This window comes from Gopherus flavomarginatus, chromosome 1 (genome assembly GCF_025201925.1).
Source record: "Gopherus flavomarginatus isolate rGopFla2 chromosome 1, rGopFla2.mat.asm, whole genome shotgun sequence".
Taxonomy (NCBI): domain Eukaryota; kingdom Metazoa; phylum Chordata; order Testudines; family Testudinidae; genus Gopherus; species Gopherus flavomarginatus.
In genome coordinates this window covers 213,841,003-213,868,366 of record NC_066617.1, presented here as the reverse complement: position 1 = coordinate 213,868,366, position 27,364 = coordinate 213,841,003, and the positions used below count along the sequence as shown (strand labels likewise).

General features: G+C 40.9%; 1 protein-coding gene across 16 annotated transcripts in view; it reads right to left on the bottom strand.

Moving 5' to 3' along the window:
- The window catches only part of CASK (calcium/calmodulin dependent serine protein kinase), a 410,527-nt gene that overhangs the window by 85,823 nt on the left and 297,340 nt on the right, over positions 1 to 27,364 (bottom strand). For 11 of the 16 annotated variants that reach the window (XM_050936496.1, XM_050936500.1, XM_050936495.1 and 8 more), the window contains 2 exons: positions 25,429 to 25,446; positions 6,646 to 6,767 (listed from right to left, as the gene is read on the bottom strand). In XM_050936496.1, coding sequence (XP_050792453.1) covers positions 6,646 to 6,767; positions 25,429 to 25,446 — 140 coding nt within the window. Of the gene's footprint in view, positions 1 to 1,107; positions 1,209 to 5,993; positions 6,069 to 6,645; positions 6,768 to 25,428; positions 25,447 to 27,364 lie in introns of those variants that run through there. The other 5 variants (XM_050936506.1, XM_050936497.1, XM_050936503.1 and 2 more) reach the window with 3 other exon arrangements.

The following is a 27,364-nucleotide window of genomic DNA, read 5'->3' as shown; positions in this document are numbered from 1 at the left end:
TACTGTGAACTTACAACTTAATGAAAGGATACCTTAAAGAAGTGTGTGTGTGTGCGTGCGTGCGCACTCCAGATGGGGTTTAGCAAGTGCCATTAATACAAATGCTCTTGTGCCTCCAATTACACAAAAAGAGTGTATTAATGACTCACTTAAAACATGCCCTGTTTATGACATCTAACACAAACAACATTCAAAGTAGTGAAAGCAAATGCTGAACAAATGACTTTGAACCACACAAAGTGATTACATGGAGAATAAGAGTGTGGTTCCAATACAGAACATATAAGTTAATGTCAAGTTAATGAGAACAGATTCAAACATTGCCATTCAAGGTTAATCAGAATATACCAGTTTCTATTTTCTGTATTGTTTAGGAAATCCATTAGTAAAATGGTATTGAGGGATAGTCTCTCTCTGTTTCTTTTAAACTCAGGGATGAACATTAAAAACTCCTCTCTGGAAACAGAACTGATTGCCACCACTGTTTTCTACCAAAATGCACAATTTGGTAATAAGTATGCTCTGTTCAGAAAGTGTAATAATGTTGGTGATAAACGTAAGCAGTGTTAAAAGCATTTTTAAATGCATAAATAGATTATAAAGTAAGAATGATGAACGCTAAATGACTGCTGTTTTTGGAAGAGACTTTCAAATTTATTAGTGCTAACATCAGGCTGTGATTAGGGAAAAATAAACAAACAAAAAAACCTAACAGTAAAAGACCAAACATAGTCTTCAAAAGTATACATTTATCAAAGGAACTCTGTAAATGTGTGGTGTTAGTTTTCCTTTGAAATATTACCATTAACTACATAGAAGAAGAGATACAGGAGCAAGAACCCTTAAAATCAATGTACTTTATATATGTAATATTTATGCATAAAAATGAAAAAACTCTGAAAGCAATAAAATGGCTACAACTTACAGACCAACATCAAGTACACACAGATACTCAGTAACACTACAGTATATACATCAAGGCTATTCAATCTCTCACAAACTAATTTTTTATGTGATATACTAGCAAATAGGTTAATAAAGTTCCATTGAAGTTTATAGCATTTTTTTCTATCACAGATATAAGTACAGAAACATAACAACACTTACCTTAAAGTTTGCAGATATAACACAAACTTCTTAGGTAGGTAAGTAATAAACTTGCCTAGAACTATCTGGCTTAGGACAGACAGAAAGACACACATACACAGACAAAGCTAGCAGCACAGACTGGCCCCAGACACACAAAAGCTGGTATTGTTCTCTTGCTGAGTGAAAATTTCACTTGTAAATCGAACGACATCTGTATTCAGAATCACCCACAAAAGCTGTCCCTGAGAGGTGACCAAACTGCTTGACTCAACAACAGACAGATTTTACTGGTAGCCTTCTGTGCAGGCAGCTGTGTAATGGCAGCTTCTGGTTTTACCTTCTAGCAAACCTGCCTTCCTTTCAGCTAGCCATATAGATGGAACATGTTCTGCTAAGATCCTCCTCTAGGCAAAGCAATCATGCTCAAAGTATTCTTTAAAACAACTAATCATAGGGTAAAATCTGTGTCACACTGACGTAAAAAATAGCCATTCACGGATGTCTCCAAAATCAGTAACTAAATTCATGCTGTGCCAATACTGCTGACATACATAATGCGCAATGCTTTGTGGTATCTACCTCATGAAAGTCAATATAATACTTTAATCAAAGTATTTGATAAGGTATCTAAAATCTGCTGGTAGAAATAAAAACCTGTTCCACTACGTTAAATTGTGCCATGCTTTTTCATTAAATAACTTGTATTCTTTACTTATCTGTGTTATTTTTTTTTTTATTAATAATGCTACATTCATTATGACCTAAACTGGACATCAGAACCAGTCCATAAAGCTTTATATAGGCATAAAAATAGGAATATCTGCTTGAATTGGATGCAGGAATGTGCTGCATGATTCATTAGAATTTTTAACATCACATTTCCAAAAGAGAGGAAAGGACATGTTTCCCCGTGTAATACAAGTGACACTGTCCAATCTAAAACCACTCTTATTCTTTAAAAAAAAAAAATCAAGTATTAAATGTGATTGTATTTTTGTATGTTTCCCAAAATGGTTGTTTCCCTCTCTTTATTATAAACACATCTAATACTTTTGTAATGAATCATTTGGGTTTTTTGGAATTATCAAACTATTTCTGAAGAAATTAGTTTTGATTCTGTATGATTACTGACAACCATAAAAGAGGAACTATTTTGAAAGACCCTTCCAGGAGATGCTCTGCAGAACTGGGCCCAAAATGAGTGCAGGATCCTGATCTTTACATAAAGAGAACTGTTCCCTAGCAGGGACAAAAACTACATTAAAAAATACATCCAGTAGCTTTCCTGTTTTACACTTGTCATTTACTATCTGCAGGAAACAAGAGCTGAATTAGACACTTTGTCACATGCATCTAAATTGGTCACTACCAAGAACATCAATTTAAGAATTTTTTCCCTCTGAACTGTACACAAAAGTTTAGACACAAAAACTTAACTGGAATAGATCTATGTTGCTGTGGCACAGCAAATGTTGCACACACTGTTTAAATTTGTATTTGATATTTTAGCTCACAAATGATATATACATGTCAGAGTTCCACAGATATTTACTTTGCAATGAAAAAAAAGTTGGATTTCCACTCTCCACATTAGTGCTTCTGTTTATATCATAACATACCAGTCTATAGTTTATGTTCTGAACTTATAAAACTATTGGAGAAAAAGTAATAATATTAAAAATACACACAAGTATGCTACCATAATTAGACTTGTTGGTGATCTTTAAAGAGTAGGTGATCCAACAAAGAGTATGTACAGTATACAGTTTAGGTTCTAGGAAAAAATGACCATAATCAAAAGGCTACAGTTACAGTTCAGACATCTCAGTTCTTAGATACATATTTTATGTTGCACAGATTATCCTGTAAATTAAAAGGAATAAAAAGGCATTTTTGTTTTTGAACTCCTTCACCACTGGAATAAGCTGAAACAGATGAGTTTCTCAACACTGCAAGAAAAGCTTTTTCTTAATATAGCTTTTAAAATAGACATATATAAATGAACTCAAAACAGTGAAATAACAGAACATACACTTTTTCGCTGTCCTGCCCATGAGTAACTTTATAAAGAAAGAATCCCGCTTGATGTGTAAACTAAACTAGGAAAACTAAACGGGAAGGGATAATTTTCATCCCTTTGTATAGAGATCCTTCCTCCCTTTTGCCTTTAGAGAAGATTTGGTTTAGAAGTCAGGAAAGAGATTCCAATAGATAAATCACATGCTTAGTCTAAAAATAAGAACAACTCTTGAGAAAGAGGAGGAACATGTGAACAAATTTAACATATGGAAAAAGGCCAAGAAGTGGGAAGCACAGTTTTTCATGCAACTGACATTTTGATTTGACAGTAAAAACTCCAAGATAATGGGTCAGAGAGTTTGTTCTGGTAGTCTCACTGACCCAAACTGTTCCAAGGAGAACAAACTCTTCGTCACAGACTGTCACTGAAACATAGAACATGACGTTCCCAGAGGCAAAATGACATCATATCAATGTGTATAAACTGCCTAACCTGCCTTACTGAAATAAAAATCTTACTTAATTGTTTAAAAAAGATTTTGTTCTGTGTTGCATCAAGATTTTAAACTTTAATTAAAACTTTTGTTTTGTATGACTTGTATCACCATGTCTCCCCAAGATTCAGTAATGGGCGAGGGCATTTTCTCCTGTATTCAACATATTCTAATAAAATATTAAACATCCTTTGGCCCGCGCTGCTTCCCGTAGCCCCCATTGGCCTGGGATGGCAAACCGTGGCCAGTGGGAGCCATGATCAGCCGAATCTGCCGACGCGGCAGGTAAACAAACTGGCCTGGCCCATCAGGGTGCTTATCCTGGCGAGCTGCATGCCAGAGGTTGCCGAGCCCTGTTTTAATGTATCCTTCATACGTCAGAGAAAAGTGGTTCATGAAAAAGCATGTTTTCACCAGAAAAATCAAGAACCAGGGGGAAATGTTGAATGTTTTGTAAGTGCTTTGCATACAATGGCTGAAAACTGTGATTACGGGAATGCAAAACACGAAAATATCAGAGATAGAGTGGTTATTGGGTTAACAGATAAAAGCCTTTCACAGCAACTACTAATGAAAAGAGATGTTACCCTAGCCGCCATAGCTTTACAGGTAGCAAAGCTGTCATAATTAGTCGAACCACAGAACAAAAGACAGGAGCAACTTGAAAAACCTGAAGCTACCCTAGAAGCTATAAACAGACACTTGAGTATTAAAAGTTGGGGACAAACTCCAGCCTACATGCACAAGTTTTGGAAAAAGTCATATCTATAGAGATGATGCACATCCAGCCAGAGGTGCATGGTGTAATAAATGCTTGAAATATGGATGTTTCGTGGCTGTTCACGGCACAAAAACAGTCAGGGAGTTGAATAATACTACAAAGAATCCAGAACCATTGTTTCTCTGATCTATCACTTGCAATGACATAGAGCCTGCCTGGAGAGTGAAACTGAATATTCATGGCAAGACTACTGACTTTAAAATTGACTCAGGAGCTGACATTTCACAGTCATGCCAGAAGAGACTTTCAATCACTTTCAACCCCTCCCAGAGTTAAAGTCACCTGACACAGGTCTGACTAGCCCTGGAGGTATTCTGAACTGCACAGACCAGTTCACCACAGAAATAGCTTACAAAGATTAAAACTATGCATTCAGAGTGCATGTGTTCAAAGGATCAACGACCAACAATCTTTTCAGCCACAGTGTGGCAACCATGATGGGCCTAATGAGAAAGGAGAAAGAACCTGAAGGAGGATTTGATTATACTGAACTTTTGAAAGGAGATCCAGTATAGATCAACTTAAAAGACAATGGCTGATCATGACATGTACAAGCACTTCTATCAGACACACACTGGAAAAGATAGTTGCAAATGTATATGAATACAGAGGACATCACTACCTGGTCATTGTGGACTATTTTTCCAAGTATACAGAAACAACATACTTTAAAGACATAATATGTTGCCCACTTTGATATTCCAGAACAATTAATGATGGACAATGAACCACAATTCACTGCAGCAAAATTTAACTCATTCCGAATGTTACCCATCAGTGAATGGAGAGGCTGAGAGAGCTGTACAGACAGCCAAGGAAATCCTACAGCAGGAAGATGCATTCCTTGCTCTTCTGACGTAAAAATCAACACCAATAGCAGCTACTTGATATAGTTCAGCATAGTCCCTGATGAGAAGACAACTGAGAACTACTGTTTCAACTTTTAAACAGAATCTATCTCCAAAGTGGCCCAATGTGAAGAGAGTAGTCAAATCAGATAAAAAGGCAAAAAGAGCCTATAAACACTATTGCAACAGATAACACTCAATCAGAGAACTGCCAGCTCTTGACACTGGTGACCATGTTCATGTCAAACTGGATGGAGAAAAAGGAGGGACAACTTCAGCTGTTGTAAAGAAAAAGACTTCGCTGCCCAGATCATATGTGATCGAGACCAACAGTGGAGAGTTCAACAGAAACTGCTGACATTTACAATTTGTTCCTCAGAAAAAACAATCAGCAGAAAAAAAATCTACAGATGGTGGTTGCAGAACAAGACAATGACCCAGAGATTCCAAACTGACCACAGCTAGTTGTTGCAACTAATGGATAGCCAGGTGACCCAAGTTGCTACATGTTAGAGTTGTGTAATTAGAAAGCCAGTATGATTCAGAGACCTTTGAGAGACTGATTCATATTGAACCTCAAAGACAGCGTGATAGCATAAATATTGTAAATGGTAGGAATGTAGAGCTTAAAGGAGGAGGTGTAATGGAACGCTAAACTGTATTACCTTGTTCAGCCACTACATGGCACTGTATAAAATATCTTAGTTAAACGAACCTCAGCCATACCAGGCAGAGCATTAAAGGATCTTATGATGAACACACCTGGCATGTATAAGCAAGTCCGTATCTGGTACAGAAGAACATGAGACCTGACATCCAATGACCTGCAGAAGTTTCATTTAAAGTATTGAGGCTACCACCTGGCTTGTGCAAGCAATTCTGATCTTCTTATGCATGAAAAGGTTTTTGCTCCACTTCCTCATCTGTTAGGGAATCATTGTCCTAAGCAAATATTGAGACTCTGGTAAAAAGGTCTCAGAATACATCACTTTAAAAAGGAGTATAAATCTGCATAATTCAAATTTTGAATACAAAACGGAAGTCAGATATCAACAAAAGAGCCACATTCTGTGAATCAGAATATTTGTAACACTATACCCATTTATTCAATGTGTAAACTCACAAACCAAGTCATTAATCACGCATGCAAAAATCGCATTTTTAAAACTCACACTATGCAGTATGATAAACTATATTAGTTGTATTTTAATATCAAGCTTTCCTTGAGTGATTGCTTACATTTACCACTCACTAAATTCATATATTTTCTTATTTGTAACAAAGTCAAAAGTAAGTAGGATACACAAAAAAGCAAATACTACACAGTGAATTTAAAATTCTATAAAAAATGAAGAGAAATATTTAGCTATTAAAGAATAAAACATATTCAAATTTCTACTGTAAAAATACTTACATCTAGTAGTGTGTGAAGATGCTGATCCTGAAAAACACTGTGTAGAAAATCTAAATCTTTTTCACTGCAGTCTGTAAGTGCGTGAATTTCCTCCAGGCTGTCCAGCACCTGTGAGACTGCTCCTGCAGGCAAACAAGCAGAAAATAAACCAATAGAGCAAAGACTCATGGCAAACTGACCTTTGGAACAGGAATCTTTCACTTCATTCACTGTGACTATCTAAAATAGGATTTTAAAAAGGCTAGAACCTTTATTGAAGAACACACTGAATGAACTAAATGTTATTTAACAGTAGAGTATACATCTTCATTTATTCACAAGCAACAGTTTAAGAGAGCTTTAAGAATGTCTTTGTATTTTTAAAAATCAGATAACAATAGGGATGGATGTTTAGGTGAATTACCAGAATGCTCACACTGCATTTGCTTCGTCTTATAATCTACAGTTTGTCTTGAATTTTTCTATAATTAGCTGAAAATATCTTAAGATTTGACACTTTATCCAGCTGTTCATCTAGAAAAAAAGTGTATGAACATAAACTGTGAACCAGGAAATAGGAACAGCTGAATAATCACTGGTAAATTTCTAAATCCCAATCACTTGCATTCTCATTCTATATATGCTGCTTGCTTTTATCGTCTTATTTGCCAACGTACAGTAGTGAACATAGAGAATATGTAAAAAGTCTGAATTTTTAATATGTATATTCAATTAAAAAAGGGTCGTCTTAAAAATTTCTCTTCTTCAGTAATGTTAAAAATAAATTAGTCCAGCTTTTTTTCCCTAAAAATATCCTTGAAAAACTGGGATCATTCATAGTAGTCTTTTGCATGTTCTAATATCAGAATTTCTGGCTCAATGGACAAAGAGTGGCAAAAGTAAAGGTATAAGGAACCTCATATATCACAGTAAGTGCAATTCTTAACATAAGATTTTTCCTTACAGTTTTCCATGCAAGAGAATAGTGAGAGGATTACACTGTTCACTTTTTTAAATAAATGGAAGATATTACTTTGTAGGGTTTCCAGTAATGGCTTATCAACAATCTCTTGGATGTCTGAAAGTTCCAGACCTCCTTACCCTGTCCAACAATACTTGCATCCTCCATCCATCCATCTTTCTGAACAACTGGTTTTTTGCTTCTTTATTTATATTTATTTATTTTGGGGGGAGAAGGGGGAAATCCACAACCCCCAAGGATTTCTCCCCCACAATAAATCTGGAAAGTGAGTGATTAAAGATGTGCAGATGGCTTCTCTGACACCTCGAATCACTGCATGTGTTCTATTCTACTTAGGCTTTTAAACTATGCCATGCTACTGAATATGTGCTCCCCCCACACTTGCCTGCAAAAGAGTTGAGGCAGTAGAGCAGCATGGTTGCAGGCATCAAAAAACTATTTCTGCATCTTCTACATCAGAGAAAATGGTGGGTTTACCACAAAAAGATGTATCTATAAACATGGCTAAATCTCTATATAGTTTGGAAATTGGGGCTCAATCTCTTTATAGTTTGGAAATTGGGTCAGAAGTCTTATGACATTCAAGATCTCTCATTAGAATACCTGGTTTCACAAGAGCCAGAAATACTGTGAAAGCAGCACCTCTCATAATATTTCCACTTTTCCCCAAAACTAGAAAATGGCGAGATGAACAAAAATTAGAAGCATACAAAGTTAACTCGGCTTTATCAGACCCTAAAAAATGATTGAGGTTTGAGAGAGTTATTGAGGAACTGTAACGGGGTCTACAAATCCCATACTGAGCATAGACAGTCTCCTGTTCACAAGCAAGCAGCTTGATCACACCCCTATGCAGCTGCTACAGCTGCCAATCACAGAGCTGCAGCCAACAGAAGAAACAAGGCCTGCTATAAAGGGGAGAGTACAGATAAGGAAAGGGAGACAGAAGGGCCTGGGATAACAAGGTTGTGACAGCCTTATACTATGCTGCCTCCAGGAGACCAAAGGGTGACTACAAGCCCAAAAAGTGAAGGGCTGATAGGGTTAATTAGAGATGAGAGTCCAGGAACTGACTTGACAGAGCAAACTAAGGAGGGCCAGTCAGGAGAAACTGAGGCCCATCAAGAGACCACCCCAAAAGGCGGTGAAAGGAAGGTTCAGATGGATTTTTATTTTATCTGAATTAGTTCACCCATCCTTAGAGTCAGTCTGTCGTTTTACCATATGGAAAGCACCCTTAAACATTTTAAAACAATTGTTATCAAGGTGGTGAAGCAGGACCCAGCACATGTATCCCAAGGCCTATTTACACTAGGAAAATAAGGACTCTTACCACTCCACTAGCGCAGCTCCACCGGTAGTAGAAACAGCACAGGGGTAGTGCAGACAGGGTTCAGGTATTTTCACCATCATTTTATCTAACCAGTTATATCTGGCTTTTTGGAGAAGGTTAAGATTATGTTCCTGGAGATAATGAGTGGAAAGGAACTTTCTGTAGTTGATTCACTGGGAGGCTGAGTTGAGTTAATTTTAGTTTGTGTTTGAATGTTTATTTTTTTTAACCCTGCTGGCTTATTATGCTATTGTAAGATGTAATTATCAGGGGACCTAAATCTTTTTATAGATCTGTTTTTACTATTACTTAAATTTAAAGGAATAAATAAAACAGATAAATATCGCTTGAACCTGAATCCTATTTACAATACAATTTCCATAATTACTACATCCAGTGGAGTTACACTAGTGAAGTACAGGGTCCAGTTTTCCTAGTGTAGATGTAACCTGAGTGCTACAGCTATCCTCCATCAACAACCTTGGATCTACACTGTCACTAGAGCGCTGTAGGAACAGGAATTTCTGTCATGTGGAAAATGTCTCATGTCTGAAATTCTTGTCATTCAGAATAAGAACAAAAGTTGGACATGTGCAATTTTCCATGGAAGGGTCTGTAATGGGGCATACAAGCCTCTACCCAAGGCAGGATGGGGTTAATGGGCTACAGAAGGCCAGTTAGCCCCAATTAAAACACCCGTAGCAGGAAGCAGGCCTCCAGGAAGGAGCTTAAAAAGAAAAGCCCTGCTCATTTGGAAGGGGCAAGCAAAGAGAGCAGATGGAAAGTGCTGTGGAAGAAAAGGCAAGGTAGACCCAGGGACTGGGGAAGACTTATGCTAGCAGAGCTACCAAAGGAATTTAGTTTACGTTGCTTTACACTCATATTGGACTTTGAACGCCCTGGAAAGGGTAGAACTGTCAGAGACCTAGCCTGAAGGCTGAGTCTTTGTAATCCAGAAGGCAGAGGGTAGGCAGAGCAGGACCAGCTGGGAAACTGCAGCAAGTGCTTGCTGTACCACACAATGCCAGAACGGGGTGCTCTGGTAAAGACATGCAGTAACACATGGTGGCGAATGCAAGTAGTTCATCAGCCCCTGAAATTGAGGGGGAATTAAAGCTTGCGAGTACTGACTGACACTCTTCCCAACCTGGGTAACTGGGAAAGATGTAGGAGGTGGTACCACTGGTAACTGCAGCAGCAACAGACAGCCAGGCTACAGTGGCTGCAGGAACAGCACAAAAAGACACAGATGCTGCTCCTGCAACTGATGGAGAGCCTGCAGAAACAACAAGAGGTACAATTTACCACTCAACAGCCGTTGCAGGAGGCCCACTTCCAGCAACAAGAGTGGTTGCAGAAGCAGCTTGGCCAAATTGCTCCGGGGGCTTTGGCTGGTACTGGAGAGAGTAGCTTGGGCAAAGTGGTCCCTCGCCTGTCAACAATGGTGGGGCCAGAGCCTGACCAGGAGGATCTTTCTCTGTACCTTTGAACAAGTGGCCAGGGCAGTGGGCTGGGGAACGTCTACCTGGAAGGCCCCAAGAGCACCATTTTGGATGTGTGAGATGCAAGCAGCCTACTGCATGGTGACTGACAAACAGGCAGGCTCCTATCCTGTGGTAAAGGCTGTTCTCTTGGATAGATGGAGACTGACAATGGAAGTGTACCAACTTGTTTCTGGGTTGAACCATTCCTGCAGAGAGCACAACCAAGGGTGCTGGCTCAGAGGTCATGGGCATAATCATCATGCAGCGAAATCCCAGAGACCTGTTCCACAGGGAAAATTGTGGACCAAGTGGTCCTAGGACAGTTCTTGAAGGTTCTATCCATGGGAACCCAAACTAGGTAAGGAAATTCTAGCTTCCCTCAGCAGGTGTGGCCCCCAAGTGTGAAGAAATCTCTTTTGAGTCTAAAGGAATCAAGTGGCCTGAACAGTATGGAAGACTAGGAGTGGCCCCTGGGGGAAATCAGAAGAGGAGATATCCCAATCTGGGGAATTGCAGGGTAGACCTCAATGGGAGAAGATCCCTGAGTAGCCCAAAATGGGTAGATGCATAGGAGCTACCAAGGCCTCAGTCACTCCTACAATCTAGCAGAAGCACATCTGGGTGTAGTCAAGGAAGTCGAGTGGTGTGCTTCAGATGCTCATGCATAGGAATATCAGACAAGAATGTGATTACCTGGGATGTTTTTACAGGCATGTTTGTGCCCTTAGGTCCTCGCTGAAGGGCAATGGGACTCAGCAATATGTGGTACCAGTTTGGTTGCAGGCATGTCTGTGGAATATCTCATGAACTCAGCCACATTCTTGTTTGCGGAAAATGGAGTTTTGGTAAAGAGGATGGACTAGCATCTGCTCACACATGTTGCTTGTGGCACATTGTGAGACAAATGTCTACTACCACCCATGGCAGAGGTTGAGCTTGCAGTACAGGGCTGGAGAGGTTAGCTATGTATCGGGGTAGAAAAGGATCTTCCCTGGCTTGTGAGCTTTGGAAGTGACTGGCAAGGTTTCCCAACCCTGATGTAGAGAAAAGTAGCACCCAATCTGGCAAAGGGGGAAGGTGACATGAATCTAGAGCAACAGCTTAGAAAATCAGTGGCCCATCGGAAGAGGAGTGGAGGAAGTGGGAAGTACAAGTTGAGACAGCTGATACGGGTAGAGAGAAAACCGTTCATCATCTTAAAAATGTACAGAAACAGGTGAAAGATTATCAACATGAGCTGGTGTACACAAGCACCTCCCAGTAGAAGATCACTACACAGATGACAAAACTGAAACAAGAGTTAGCACAATCTAGAGTCTAGACCGGGGTGGGCAAACTACGGCCCGCAAACTCCCATTGGGGAGCAGGGTTGGGGGTGAGAACATAAGGCTCAGCCCCGCTCCAGCCGGGGCGCTGGGTCGGGGCCGGACCACAAGGCTCATCCCTGCTTCCGCTCTCCAAACCCTTCGATCCCAGCCCAAAGCACCCTCCTGCAGCCCAAACCTCTCATCCCCAGCCCCACCTCAGAGCCCACAACCCCAGCCAGAACCTGCACTCCTTCCCGCACACCTGTCCCAGCCCTGATCCCTCTCCTGCCCTCTGAACCCCTCAGTCCCAGGCTACAGCACCCTCCTACACCCCAAACTCCTCATCCTCAGTCCCACCCCAGATCCCACACCTCCAACTAGAGCCCTCACCCCCTCCTGCATCCCGACCCCAATTTTGTGAGCACTCAGACTCATAGACTTTAAGGTCAAAAGGGACCAATATGGTCATCTAGTCTGACCTCCTGCACAATGTAGGCCACAGAATCTCACCCATCCACTCCTGTAACAAACCCCTAACCTACGTCTGAGTTACTGAAGTCCTCAACTTGTGGTTTGAAGACCTCAAGCTGCAGAAAATCCTCCAGCAAGTGACCCCTGCCCCATGCTGCTTAGGAAGGCAAAAAACCTCCAGGGCCTCTGCCAATCTGCCCTGGAGGAAAATTCCTTCCCAACCCCAAATATGGCAATCAGTTAAATCCTGAGCATGTGGGCAAGACTCACCAGCCAGCACCCAAGAAAGAATTCTTTGTAGTTAACTCAGATCCCATCTAACATTCCATCACAGACTACTGGGCATACTTACCTGCTGATAATCAAAGATCAATTGCCAAATTAATTGCCAAAATTAGGCTATCCCATCATACCCTCCCCTCCATAAATTTATCAAGCTTAGTCTTAAAGCTAGATATGTCTTTTGCCCCCACTACTCCCCTTGGAAGGCTGTTCCAGAACTTCACTCCCCTAATGGTTAGAAACCGTCTTCTAATTTCAAGTCTAAACTTCCTAGTGTCCAGTTTATATCCATTTGTTCTTGTGTCCACATTGGTACTAAGCTTAAATAATTCCTCTCCCTCCCTAATATTTATCCCTCTGATATATTTATAAAGAGCATTCATATCCCCCATCAATCTTCTTTTGGTTAGGCTAAACAAGCCAAGCTCTTTGAGTCTCCTTTCATAAGGCAGGTTTTCCATTCCTTGGATCATCCTAGCAGCCCGTCTCTGAACCTGTTCCAATTTGAATTCATCCTTCTTAAACATAGGAGACCAGAACTGCACACAGTATTCCAGATGAGGTCTCGCCAGTGCCTTGCATAACTGTACTAACACCTCCTTATCTTTGCTGGAAATACCTCGCCTGACGCATCCTAAAACTGCATTAGCTTTTTTAAACGGCCATATCGCATTGGCGGCACATAGTCATCCTGTGATCAACCAATACTCTGAGGTCCTTCTCCTCCTCTGTTACTTCCAGCTGATGTGTCCCCAATCTATGGCCCACCATACAATTTCTATTCCCCAATGTGGCCCTCCAGCCAAAAAGTTTGCCCATCCCTGGTCTAGGCGGAGCATGGGAAACAGTACTGCCTGATGCTGGAGCAAGAATTAGCCAGGCTCCTGGCAGGGAAGAATGCCAAAGAGTGGAATCTTATGACAGAGACTGAACAGTGTACAGTACCTCACGCAGAAGCAGGAGCAATGTGGGTCACTACAGCCCCTCATAACCAGGCAAGAGCCTATGTGGGTGGCCAGGGTGAAAGTAGTGTTCCCTTTTGGAAGGAGAGTCAGCGGACAGACCCTCTGCAAGAACAACTCATGGCCACAGAACACGCTCTACAAGCAACCCTGAGAGAAAAAAAACAGCTGACTGTGGAACATCAGACAACTCACGGAGTGGTCATCTGCCCATGATGGTTAATTAACCTGACGGAGATTTGGAGACTGAGCGTGGAAATCTCAGAACCCCAGGGAAAGAAACCTATACAGCCTGTTAGGTACACTCTTAAGAGGGTGGGTGTGGAACAGGGCACACAAGCCTCCATGGAAGCAAGAAGGGGTTAATGGACTACTGAAGGCCCTATTAGCTCAACTTAAGGTTGGGGAGGAACAGGGAGGAGCTTAAAAAGCAAAGCCCTGCTCAGCTGAAGAAAGCAGCAAGTGAGAGTACACGTGGAGCACTCATTGTGGGAGACACGGTTGGCTAGGGCCAGGTGCTGAGGAAGACTGGTGTCCAGCAGATCTTCCAGAAGATTTTATGTTGCTCGATACTTGTTTTGGACTTTGAATGCCATGGAAGAAGTAGAACTGTAAGAGACCTAGCCCTCAGGCCAAGTCTCTATAACCCAGAAGATGTTGGAGCATGGACAGAGCAGCACAAGACTGTCGCAGCCCTAGGCCTCTATTCTAACATGGTGTCTGTATGGGCAATTGTCGGTCATCCAGAGGTCACACTGGTACCGCGTGCAACACCGTGGTGCTGTGTGCTATCTTAAGGTGCTGCGTGCAACATTATAGTGCCATGTGTATTTTCCTGCTCTTTTTGCCTGGTCACCTAGGGGTCAGACTAGTTCTGTGTGCATAATACCGGCGTGCCGTGAGCAAAGGGATCCAATCTGACCAATCGTAGTTCAGTTCAAACGGTCAGATTAGGGTTGTGTGCAAAATAATGCTAGTGTGCCATGTGCAGATTCTATCTATGTAAAGGGCACCAGCTCGGGACCTGGAAGGTGAAGGAGCTAGGGACCAATCAGATTTTGACAAGTGTAAAAGAGCCTCTGAATAAAACTATGCCTCGTGCCAGAATCTGCAGGAGTATCCACATACTGACTGAAGGACCTGATCAACCCTTCAGCCAGGGGACTCCTCTGGATATAGCCAGCTCGGGACGTGACATTTATTTTTCAAAGTTATCTTCTATGGATTCGATATGCTTCTGGTGTCTGTACTGCTGGTCAGCTGCGCCTGGAATACAGTACTTGCTTTCTAATTTTTCTGTGAATACTCTGTGCTTTGCTTAGTTTCTTCTGCAGAACTGTATATATATTGTTGTTATTTGGTGTAAAATTGTTCATACGCAGTATATGAGAGCTAAATTGTTGTAATAATTGCTATTAGAGTAAGTTGGTATATTTTGTAGTGTTTGGTTAATGTGCACAGTTCATTTAATTTAGTGTATTAATTTTATTTTTTAAAAGAGCAGATAATTTTGAAGTATTTAGTTCCTTGTTAATGAATGTAAATAGATTGCTTCAAGGGGGTGGGATAGCTCAGTGGTTTGAGCATTGGCCTGCTAAACCCAGGGTTGTGAGTTCAATCCTTGAGGGGGTCATTTAGGGATCTGGGGCAAAAACATGTCTGGGGATTGGTCCTGCTTTGAGCAGGGAGTTGGACTAGATGACCTCCTGAGGTCTCTTCCAACCCTGATATTCTGTGGTCAAGCAGACTAGGCAATGCCAATTTGTCTGAGGGTGTCACCCAGATGCACAGCACAAGTTTTAAAAGTTGTGTGAATGTTTTGTTCTAATAGTACTGTTAGTTGCTAAAAGTGCTCCTCCCCAGCCCAAGTTGTGATTTTCTCCCTGTTAATAAACGGCCACGTGGTGTTTTGAAGTTTCAATTTGTCTGGTTTTAATTTTCCTCTCTCAATTAAAAAATTCACCAAACCCGCATTAGGGACGGACAAAGACCTTGTGGAAAATTAATGCAAGTGGTTGCTGCACCAGACAGGGAATGAAGGGGTGCTTTGGTAAGGACATGTAGCAACATGGACCTTTTCAAAAAACATCTGTTGGGAATTTTTTGAAAATTTCTGTCTCAGCTCCCTGGCAGCCTACAGGTGGCTGTCCAGGAGCCTAAGGAGATGGGTGGGCAAGCTGGCAGGAAAGGAGGTAGGCAGGCTAGGAATTAGGTCTCTAATAAGTGAGCAAGTATTCAGAAGGCCCTTGAGGAATCCCAATACTGACTAATGCCATTCTTGCCACAAGGGTGGCAGAGTCATATGGGGAGGGTTGGCAGGCCTTTCAGCCATGTCAACCTTGGTCCCAGGAAGAAAGGTTTTTTGCTTGAAGATGATGAGAACGTACAGCCTGGTGATGGAGAGGCTAGACCTCCCCATAGGCAGTGCTGAGGAACACCATACTCTCGGTAGCAGGATCTGTATCAGTACTGACAGCTGTCTTGTTACCGGTGGTCATGTTTTCCTGGTGGCTTATCTTCAGTTATAGGTATCGATGCCAAGGAGTGCATCGCCGGAGTCAATGAAGGCTCACCAGCCCTCAATGTCATGGGGGGCTTGGTGGCTCGGTCCCCTGTGGCTTTAGGTGGTCTGTCTTTATGGGTAGGGTACTGAAATGTGCCTGGTGTGTCTGCCTCTTTGTTTGGAGCAGGCCATTTGGTGTCAGACTTCAATGTCAGAGGTGTCTGGTGGCATTGGTATGGTCTGATTTGGTGCCGGGGTATCAGTGCTGATGTTCGTGTTTGTGCCAGGTCTTTCCTTGGCATCATCTTCTCTGCACTTGTCTTCAGAATTGCTTGTCTGTGAGATGATGTGCTGGATGAGCCTGGCTTTTCTGCTACCTGGACCATGGAGCTCGTCTCCACAGGATCTGAAGGTATCTTTACAGATTGATCCAAGAAATGAAGATTCCACTATGTGTCTTGCAATTTGTGGGTTCTCATGGAGAATGAAAGGCACACTTAACATCTACTCAGTATGTGGGATTCTCCTAAGTAGAAGAGCTGTGCTGTATCCATCTTTCAATGGAATTAGCCCATTGCAGGACAGGCAGGGCTTGAAACCCAAAGGTTTTGAAGCTGCCATTTTGAGAAATCCCGTGTGTGCGCGCACGCTGTACTGGGGGTCTCAGTGTCAATCTTCAGTACAGATGCATTGATATTGTTCACGGTAGGTGCATGTCCAAGAACCAGAAGACTTCTGAGGGTTTAAAGAAATTTAGCCAAAGCTAAGACCTAGTGCGTCAGACGTGCCAGCTTGTGCCCCCTCTGCCCTTTATGCCCTCGTACAGGAGCATGAGTTGGCACAGAATTCATGAGTGGCCCCAACAGTCATGGCTATTAAAAAAAATTTGATCTCATACACAAGATGCACATGCACCTAAAGTAGGATCCACATTGATGCATACTTGAAGAAAAAATGATTAACATTTATTTGAATTATTTGATTAACATTTATTTTACCAACTTTTCTGTTAAATAGCGAGAGGATAAACATTTTACTATAGAAAAGTGAGTAGTGTTTTCTTCATTAACCCATTTATTTATTTCACCTTTTACATCCAGTTCAGCAATATATTTAAGCACATGCTTAAGTCAATCCCTACTTAGTAAAACACTTAAACACATGCTTAACGTTAAATAAAAAAAAACAAACCATGGGCAGGAGTTGTAGGCCAAGCTGGATGAGCAAGCAACTCAGAGAGGGAATTAGAAAAAAGCAGAAAGCTTACAGGGAGTGGAAGAAAGGCGGGATTAGCAAGGGAAGCTACCTTGATGAGGTCAGAACATGTAGGGATAAAGTGAGGAAGGCTAAAAGCTGCATTGAACTGGACCTTGCAAAGGGAATCAAAACCAATAGTAAAAGGTTCTACAGCCACATAAATAAGAAGAAAACAAAGAAAGAAGAAGTGGGGCCGCTATACACTGAGGATGGAATGGAGGTTAAGGATAACCTACGCATGGCCCAATATCTAAATAAGTACTTTGCCTCAGTTTTTAATAAAACTAGTAAGGAGTTTAGTGATGATGGAGGGATGATAAACGGGAATGTGGATATAGAGGTGGATATCACCGCAACTGAGGTAGAGGCCAGACTTGAACAGCTTAATGGGACAAAATCGGAGGGCCCGGACAATCTCCATCCGAGGATATTAAAGGAACTGGCGTTTGAAATTGCGAGCCCGTTAGCGAGAATTTTTAAGCAATCGATAAACTCGGGGGTTGTGCCGTATGACTGGAGGATTGCTAACATAGTTCCTATTTTTAAGAAAGGGAATAAAAGTGATCCGAGTAATTATAGGCCTGTTAGCTTGACGTCTGTAGTATGTAAGGTCTTGGAAAAAATTTTAAGGGAGAAAGTAGTTAAGGACATAGAGGTCAATGGTAATTGGGACGAATTGCAACATGGATTTACTAAAGGTAGATCGTGCCAAACCAATCTGATCTCCTTCTTTGAGAAGGTGACGGATTACTTAGATAAAGGAAATGCGGTAGATCTAATTTACCTCGATTTCAGTAAGGCGTTTGACACGGTTCCACATGGGGAACTGTTAGTTAAATTGGAAAAGATGGGGATGAATATGAAAGTTGTAAGGTGGATAAGGAACTGGTTAAAGGGGAGACTCCAGCGGGTCGTATTGAAGGGTGAACTGTCAGGCTGGAAGGAGGTCACTAGTGGAGTCCCTCAAGGATCGGTTTTGGGACCGATCTTATTTAACCTTTTTATTACTGACCTTGGCACAAAGAGCGGGAATGTGCTAATAAAGTTTGCGGATGACACAAAGCTGGGGGGTATTGCTAACACGGAGAAGGACAGGGATACTATTCAGGAAGATCTGGACCACCTTGTAAACTGGAGTAATAGTAATAGGATGAAAGACAATAGTGAAAAGTGCAAGGTCATGCACTTAGGGATTAATAATAAGAATTTTAGATATACGTTGGGGACGCATCAGTTGGAAGCGACAGAGGAGGAGAAGGACCTTGGGGTATTGGTTGATAGCAGGATGACTATGAGCCGCCAATGTGATACGGCTGTTAAAAAAGCAAATGCGATTTTAGGATGTATCAGGCGAGGTATTTCCAGCAAGGATAAGGAGGTGTTAGTACCGTTATATAAGGCGCTGGTGAGACCCCATCTGGAATATTGTGTGCAGTTCTGGTGTCCCATGTTCAAGAAGGATGAATTCAAACTGGAACAGATCCAGAGACGGGCTACTAGGATGATCTGAGGAATGGAAAACCTGCCTTATGAAAGGAGACTCAAAGAGCTTGGCTTGTTTAGCCTGGCCAAAAGAAGGCTGCGGGGGGATATGCTTGCTCTATATAAATATATCAGGGGGGTTAATGTTAGGGAGGGAGAGGAATTATTTAAGTTTAGTACTAATGTAGGCACGAGGACGAATGGATATAAACTGGACACTAGGAAGTTTAGACTTGAAATTAGACGAAGGTTTCTAACCATTAGGGGAGTGAAGTTCTGGAACAGCCTTCCGAGGGAAGTAGTGGGGGCAAAAGACTTTTCTGGCTTTAAGACTAAGCTTGATAAGTATATGGAGGGGATGTTATGATAGGATAGTTTAATCTGGGCAATTGATCTTGGATTATCACCAGATAAGTCTGCTCAATGGTCTGTGGGGAGATGTTGGATGGGATGGGAACTGAGTTACTGCAGAGAATTCCTTCTTGGGTGCTGGCTGGTGAGTTTTGCCCACATGCTCAGGGTTTAGCTGATCGCCATATTTGGGGTCGGGAAGGAATTTTCCTCCAGGGCGGATTGGCAGGGGCCCTGGAGGTTTTTCGCCTTCCCCTGCAGCGTGGGGCATGGGTCGCTTGCTGGTGGATTCTCTGCAGCTTGAGGTCTTCAAACCAATTTTGAGGATTTCAATAACTCAGTCCTGGGTTAGGGGTTGTTATAAAAGTGGATGGGTAGGGTTCTGTGGCCTGCCTTGTGCAGGAGGTCAGACTAGATGATCATATTGGTCCCTTCTGACCTATGAGTCTATGAGTCTACTCTATGAGTCTATAAGTTTAATTGAATTCCACATTCTTAAGTGATTTGCTGGATTTGGGCCTGAATGGGGTAGGCAGAGAAGGATATGCCATACTTGTACTTCTGCTGCTAGAAGAGGATATAAATATTTTAATAAAGAGGGTGATAACGAGAACATTGATTTCTATTCATCCAGGTCAGGAACTCTACTTCCAACAATTTTATTTAAAAAAGTAGACCCTTCCAACCATGCACTTGGGTGGTATCCTTATGATAACTGTGACACTCTGCCCCATATTCATCATAGTGGTATGATATGATTATGACATAATTATGATGCATTTTGTGCAAATGTGTCACGTGAAATGTCTATGGAAAAGTTATGATTTGTGAATATGATTATCCTATTTGTATGAATGTATCATTGGTGTATTTGGAGTTATGAATATTGACTAAGTATTTCTATATCTAATGCATTTACTCCCTGGTAACACTCAAAGATTCATTTGCATTCAGGCTAGTTGGCACATCAGGAATGGCCTACTCAAGTAGAATGACCAATCAGCAAAGGCAGTGGGCCATGGAAGACTTGTCCTCACTTGGCAACGCTTCAGCCAGCCTATGAATAATGGCTGCTATGACTCAGCGACGCATGCAAGGGCATGTGAAAAGACCACATGATACTGAACTTCCTTTTGGTACCTGTATTTTTCCACAAACTGGGCTGGGAACCCAGCTTAGAACAAAGGGGTTCCCGCCATATGGAAAAACTATAAAAGAAGGAAGTGATATCACCAAGGGCCTCACTTTCTCCACAACTCAATACCTGAAGATACCTTGGAGGAATAAAGACTTTGAACTGGGGAACTGCTGGTCCCAGGCAGGAAAGAAGGAAACCCTGCCTGTATATGAAACATCAACAAACTGCTTGCACTATCTAACTGGGTGCAACACTGATTCAAATCCTGTGTGGTATATTAGGCTTAGATTGCATTTTTGTTTATTTGCTAAATAATCTACACCTCTACCTCGATATAACGCTGTCCTCGGGAGCCAAAAAATCTGACCGCGTTGTAGGTGAAACCGTCTTATATTGAACTTGCTTTGATCGACTGGAGTGCGCAGCCCTGCCCGCCTGGAGCACTGCTTTACCATGTTATATCCAAATTCATGTTATATCTGGTCGCATTACATTGGGGTAGAGGTGTACTTTGTTCTGTTTACTATCACTTAAAATCATTTAAATCTATCTTTCTGTAGTTAATAAACTTGTTTTATGTTTTATCTTAACCAGTGTGTTTTTGAGTGAAGTGTTAGGAAATCTTATCTCTGTTAACACAGGTGAATTCATACTTCCCCATATCGGGTGGGGGGGAGGGAGGGAGTGGATTAATTGAGCTTGCGTTGTACAGATCCCTGTGCAGTGCAAGACAGTATAATTCTGGGTTTATACTCCAGTCGGGGTGCAAGGCTGGAGAGCTGGGAAATTGGCTGGTGCCTCCATTGTTGGTTCATGAGTAGCTTAAATAAAGCATTCAGATGACTCAGCTGGGTGTGTGGAGCCACCTGCTGTCATACTGGGTGATAATAGGGCCCAGAGGGGCTGGTTATGTGTCATGTGTCACCAGCAGAGCAGAGGGAGAAGCCAATCCACCTGAATAGCTGGGGGCACAGCAGTTCCAACAGCTTCCAGGCTTCACCTCGGGGTACAGCCTGTCACATTAACCTGTAAAGTCTTGATCCTACCAATGGAACTTGATGGGCAAAACCTAGCACCTGTATGGAGCACGACTGACTTCAAAATCTTCAGTGGGGTTGTGAGCGCAGGGGTAAGCCAATACAATTCCCTTGCAGGACTGGAGACACAAAATGTCTTTTGCAGTCAGAATGCTGCACCAATGTTCCACCTTAAAACAGCCTTCTATATTTGTTGGTCATCAAGTTTATTGTTTTACACTGCTCTATTAAAGTACTTTTCTCATTTACTAGTTTACGCACTTAAAAGCATCTAAATTGAGTTGCAATTCTTTACTATTTGAAGAAATCCAAATTTGGTATTAGCAGAGGAAATTTGACATTTTCTATTGTTCAAATAATTCACTTATTTCTGAATATAAGGGGTTTCAAAACCTAATGCTTGCACTAACCCACTGCTAATTGTTACTAGTTGGAATATTTTTTTCTTTGAAAAAGAAAAAAGTACTTTTTGCCTCTTTTGTTATAATTCTATCCTGATTCTACCTATGGATAGTAAGTCTACAAAAACTTAACTTCCTATAAGTTTGATTTTTCAAAAGCTTTCAGCTATTTCTCCCATCACTTTTACAGCTTATTCACATGGTATCGTTTGTCCTTTACCCTACTTGTGAAAAGGAATTTCAATTGTAACTTGGTCATTGATTTCTTCATAGTTGTTTCTGTGTATTTCCTACATATTACATAATTATATACAAAAAGCTAATGGAATGAGAAATATTTAAAGTACAGAAACAATCACACACGGGTAACTTAGGCTCCCACAACCATAACTCTGTCCCCTTGCATTACAATGGGTACTTTCATTATTCATTTATGTAACATATATGAATATAGTGCTACAAAATAATATATATAAAAGCCTCGAATTATGGAAAAGCATGTAGTTTAAATATACACAAATACACATATCCTAGACCCCAGCATGCAGCCCGAGTGCCTGGGCTGTACATCATAGGCAGAAGAAAAAGTCCTTCAAACTTAACAATGAAGTCATAGTGGAAATACTGACCCTAACGCTGCCTCTAAAGAGTCACTTTTCTTAAAGCCAATACTTTTCTGTTGCTCTGGCAAGTCTCAACCCTTGCGTATTTCAGATTTAATGATATTGTGACCAAATACAAGGCCTGAAAGAAGCAATACAAATCCCAGAGGGAAGCTAATCCCAGAGTCCTCAGGTAGGGGAAGCAGGGGAGAAACTTGGTGGTGAACTGGGGTGGGGAGTAAAGAGGGAGGCAGACATAGGAGTCTAACCTAGAGTTCACACCAGAACTGGAGGAGAAGACTGTCCAAGTAACTTTTGGCCTAAGAATCTTTTTGGCCATTTAAAAATACAAGCGCTTCCAGGGGCTTAGAGGACCCTGGACCGCTGCTGAAAGTTGCTCTCACTCCCACACTGAAATCTGAAATAGCACCTGTGTGCTGCTGTGGAGTGAGCCCAGGGCAGGCTTTGCAAAAACCACACAGGGCCTCCCTCCTACCACTGGAAGGCAGGGTCCCGACTTCCCCACCCTTCTGGGTCTATTTACTGGATCACAACATGTCATCAAAGTTTAAAAATTGGTTCTGAGTCAAAAAGGTTTGGGACTTTTGGACTGGACTAAACGATTTATCTAATGGTCCCTTCTGGCCTTAAAATTGACGGAAAAAAATCAGTTCTACTGATGCACAAGCAGGAACAGAATCCAGCTCTTTGTCTCTTACCTATGCTGACTCTGCAGGGCTAACAAATAAAAAGCAGTATCAACATACTCTTCTAATTAAAGGCAGTCGATAGATTGGCAAGTGCTAAGAGGATCCATCCCCAATCCACTTACACTGCTACACCCCTTTGAACTAAGAGAAAGCTAGCTGGGGGACAGCTGAGTCCTCATCTGGATTTTCAGCATCACTATCTTCTCCTCTTCTTCATTGTAAGCCTGGCCCCTGAAATTCACAGGAGTTCAGAAAGACAGTGTGGAGCATCAGCTCACTATGTGGCACTATGAGGGATCTTCATTCTACAGCAGCTGTGTGTGTAAGTGTACAGAGTGACTCTACGGTAGGCACATTGTGGCCAGGGGATGAGGTATCATGAATGTGTATTACACAGCACATAGTTGTGCAGATGCTGTTGAGATGGTGTCACAGAATGAAATGACAAGTTCAGCGTGGGGAGAGACCTAAAGGGGTAGACAGAGGGCGAATGTATGTGAAGAATATTACATGGGGAGTGTAGACAAAAAGTTGAAAAGGTGGAGAGGTGAGAAATAAGGGGTGTTGAGAAGCAGCATGGGGTTGAAATTAAGAAAGGGGATGAAAAATAATGATGACAGGTGGAAACAAGGGGAGCAGCAGGCAGAGAGGGAAAAGTGAATGAGGAAGAGAAAACACATGTTGGGGAAGATGGAGAGAACTCAGGAAGGGAAAGAGAAAGATGAGCATGGACAATTTAAGGAAAGAGATGAGGGAGGAAATGAAGGAAAAGGAGAAGAAAATAGGTAGCAGTAGGAATACAGGAAGAGCTGAGTATAAAAATAGAAAGGAGGAGAAAGAAATTTAATGATCATAGGAACACAGAAATGAGAGAGGAGAAGGGAGAAAAGAAATGGATAAAGAAACATGAAGAAAGTAATTAAAGCAACAAAAAGAAAAAAAATTATCTTAAAGATATAAAAATATATTAATTTAAAAAAATCTTTGGCTCTCCTCCGCTCTGTGAGACCCATGCAGGGCCTCTCCACTAAGTCTTGCTAGCCTTTTTTTTTTTTAAACTTAAATCTGCCCCTAGATGATGACTCACCCACGGATAGCATGAGACACAGAGGAAGTCAATATGTTGGGTAAGAAGGTGCAACATTTTACACAATTACTTTTCACAGCAGAGCCACACATGAACAAGCAGCACAGCCACAAGCAGCAAAGTTATTTATAAAATGTTAATTTAACTATTTTAACCAAGTCCCTCCTACCACATCCCCTGTATGAAGCCATGCCTCTTTCCTCCTGTTGCAACCACAAATGAGCAACCCCATTCTGGCTGCTGGGAGGGCAGCCTTGCTCTCACTCCTGTTAGCTTGCTAGAGGGAAGGCCACTCTCCCAGCTGTTTGGCTGCTGGGGGAGGGATCTCTACCAGCCTTCCCACTCAAAATATGTGGTGATGGTGAGGTACCAAGAGATTTCTTCTCTTCCTTCCTGCATTGTGTGTGGGTGGTGCTTGGAAGCTAACAGAGGTCTGGGAACTCTGAAGTAGTGTGACAGGTCAGTTCAGGGGGAAAAAAATCCACAATGAGAGTGGGCTTCGAGAAACTGGAACATAAGACCATGATCTAAATCTGGTTAGGTGGCAAAAATAATTGATGACCCCAAAATTATAATACTGTGCCAACATTTTTAACTGCAATTTGAGATTTGGAATTGGTTCTCTCTGAATTTGCTGCGGTTTGGGTTGAAACCACTCTCTCAGTGACTCAGAGGAACTAGAACTTCACTCCCTCATCCTTGCTAAACTTATTTGTTCTGACCAGTATCATCTATTTTCAGGTTCTGGAGGCACTTGGGTTTCAGCCTCTCTCAAAGCATGCAGTTAATTCCTAACACAAAAAACCCTCCCTGTTGTTTGATATGATTTTTTAAACATATATGGCATATAGCCAGATTAGTTTTATACATATACACAAATGTATCTACATATACTACATAACACACCAACATAAAACAAAACAAAAAATTCTATCATGCAAAGTTAGTAAAAAATGTCATTTAAAAATATATGTCCAGTACTATAAAAAAATAACTGCTATTCAGGGAAAAATCCAGTATTCCCTGATAATTTGGGAATCAAGCTACAAAAGTTAGTCCTTTTCTTAACAACACTCGCCGGCATTTTTATTTAGGTTGTAAACTAGAGTTTAGATTTTATAATATTATAAATACTAAAAACAAAGAATACTAACAATTTTTAATACTGCCTCTAAATTAGTATATCACATTTTACTGAAATAAATTTTAATATTGATTGCTCAGCTTTGAAAAGTTATGGACAGAGTTACTACCATATGCATGGGCTGTTCTAATTTTCTTCTGCAGGCAGTATTAAAACTGAAGCATGACTAGCTAAGGAGAAAAAACCTGAGTTTTAAACATGCACAGCCACACACAATGTGATAAGAATAAACAGAATGATAAGCCTTAGAGGAAAAAAAAGGGATACCTACTTTCTGCTGCTAGAAGTCCTAGTAGGAAGGCAGCATTTGGACAAACAACAACAGTATGAAGATTTCAGAACAAGCAAGTTATAAAGCTGCAACTAGGCACACTAATTTAGCCACAAATAGTATGAACAAACTCAAGACTTTTTTTTTTTTTTAAACTTTGTATGTGAGACAAATGGCACTTGAAAAAAAAACATTTGGGATTGGGGCAGATAGCACATTTGCACACTGTCAAGCATCTGAAACTCCTATATTCGGATACTGGCTGAAAATGAAAATCCTAACCGACATTTATACTGTATGGGACATCAGAAAAAAGATCAAGTAAAATTCTCAATGAGTGGAGAACTGTTACACTTTCTCCTTCAATTTCTAGGATTTCCTTCCTCTTTCAAAACTTTTTATGGTACACAGAAGCAAGTAACGCAAGAAAAGACAGTCAGACTTTGTAATTGTATTAATATTATATTTACTACTATCACTTGAATTTTTCAAACATTGATGATTAAAAAATTGTTAACTAAAGAATCTGAAGAATTGGTTATGATGATTTAGCATTGCTAACTATATTATACTGTACCTGGTAATGACGGAGACACTAGTATTTGAGCTGCAGACTAAGACCTTAGTCTAGAAACACTTATGCAATGAATAGTTCCATAGAGGTCCATGGGACTACTCAAGTGCATAAAATTACTCACATGCATGTTTGCAGCACTGGAGCCTAAATTTAACCATTTATCCTTCTCTCTCACAGAGACAGGCTGGAAGGTTTGTCTTTCTTTCTTTTTTCCTTTCAGTTTTAATTATCAAGAATTTAATCATTAGGAGTTAATATTGCTAAATTTCTATAATTTACTATGACATAATAGATTCTAAAAGAACAAATATTTACCCACAATAATCTTGAGGCAAAAGTCATTTTCAAATTGCATTTATAAATAGAAGCCTACATGAAGCCATTGTCATGCCATTTACCCGAAGGATCCAAAAACACTGATGTGGTGTTAAAATGTCAGCTTTTATGTTCTGTGAGAAACTGCTGCTTGTATTAAGTTAAACATTTACCACAGACCTCAGAAAGCAAATAGATACTCAGGAAATACTGTGATAAGCTGTACAGTGCAAGCTGAACATGTACACGTGGTCAATCACCCTTTTAGATACATGCTGCTGTACCTTCTTTGTGGTTTAAAAGCAACATTTGTAAATTGTCTTGCAAGAAAATCCAGAACTATTTGAAATGGACAAAAAGCTAATAATGAAATGTGAAGTCATTAGCGTCTCTCTCTCACCAACAGAAGTTAGTTCAATTAAAGATATTACCTCACCTGCCCTGTCTCTCTAATATCCTGGGGCCAACACAACTGCAAACAGAGTATGAAGTCACTGTGAAATGACAAATGACCCTCACAATGCATGAGCACTACAACTGAATAGCTCAAATGTGTATTTATAAATCCTCCACAATAAGAGATAAAGTATGCTTTTCTTTAAAAATCAATTACCTGATTTTCAAAGTTGGTGAGCACCCATTGATTTCAGTGGGTTTTGCAGTTGCTCAACAGTTCTGAAAGTCAGGCTATAAAAAGGTGTTTGGAAGTGAAAAAGTTACAGTTGACAATGTTAATCTTTATGGGTTTTTCTATTTATTGGCTAAGCACATGGGCTTATTGTGGGACATAAACCCTGAAATTTTGAATTCAGGTAAAAAACTTAAGTATCCAGCATCAGCAAAATCTCTTTCCAGTTCAGCTTCCAAAGCTAACAGTTATTCAAGCAATTCCATGACCTTTCTATGGTCTGCCACCTAGTAGATGACTGAGGAAGTTAACTCAGCAGAAATGAACTGCTTCTTTTGACAGCAACATTATGTGAAAAGAAAAACAAGGTTTTAATGTTTGTTAGTGCAAGAGTCTTTTATTTTTGGAACACAGAC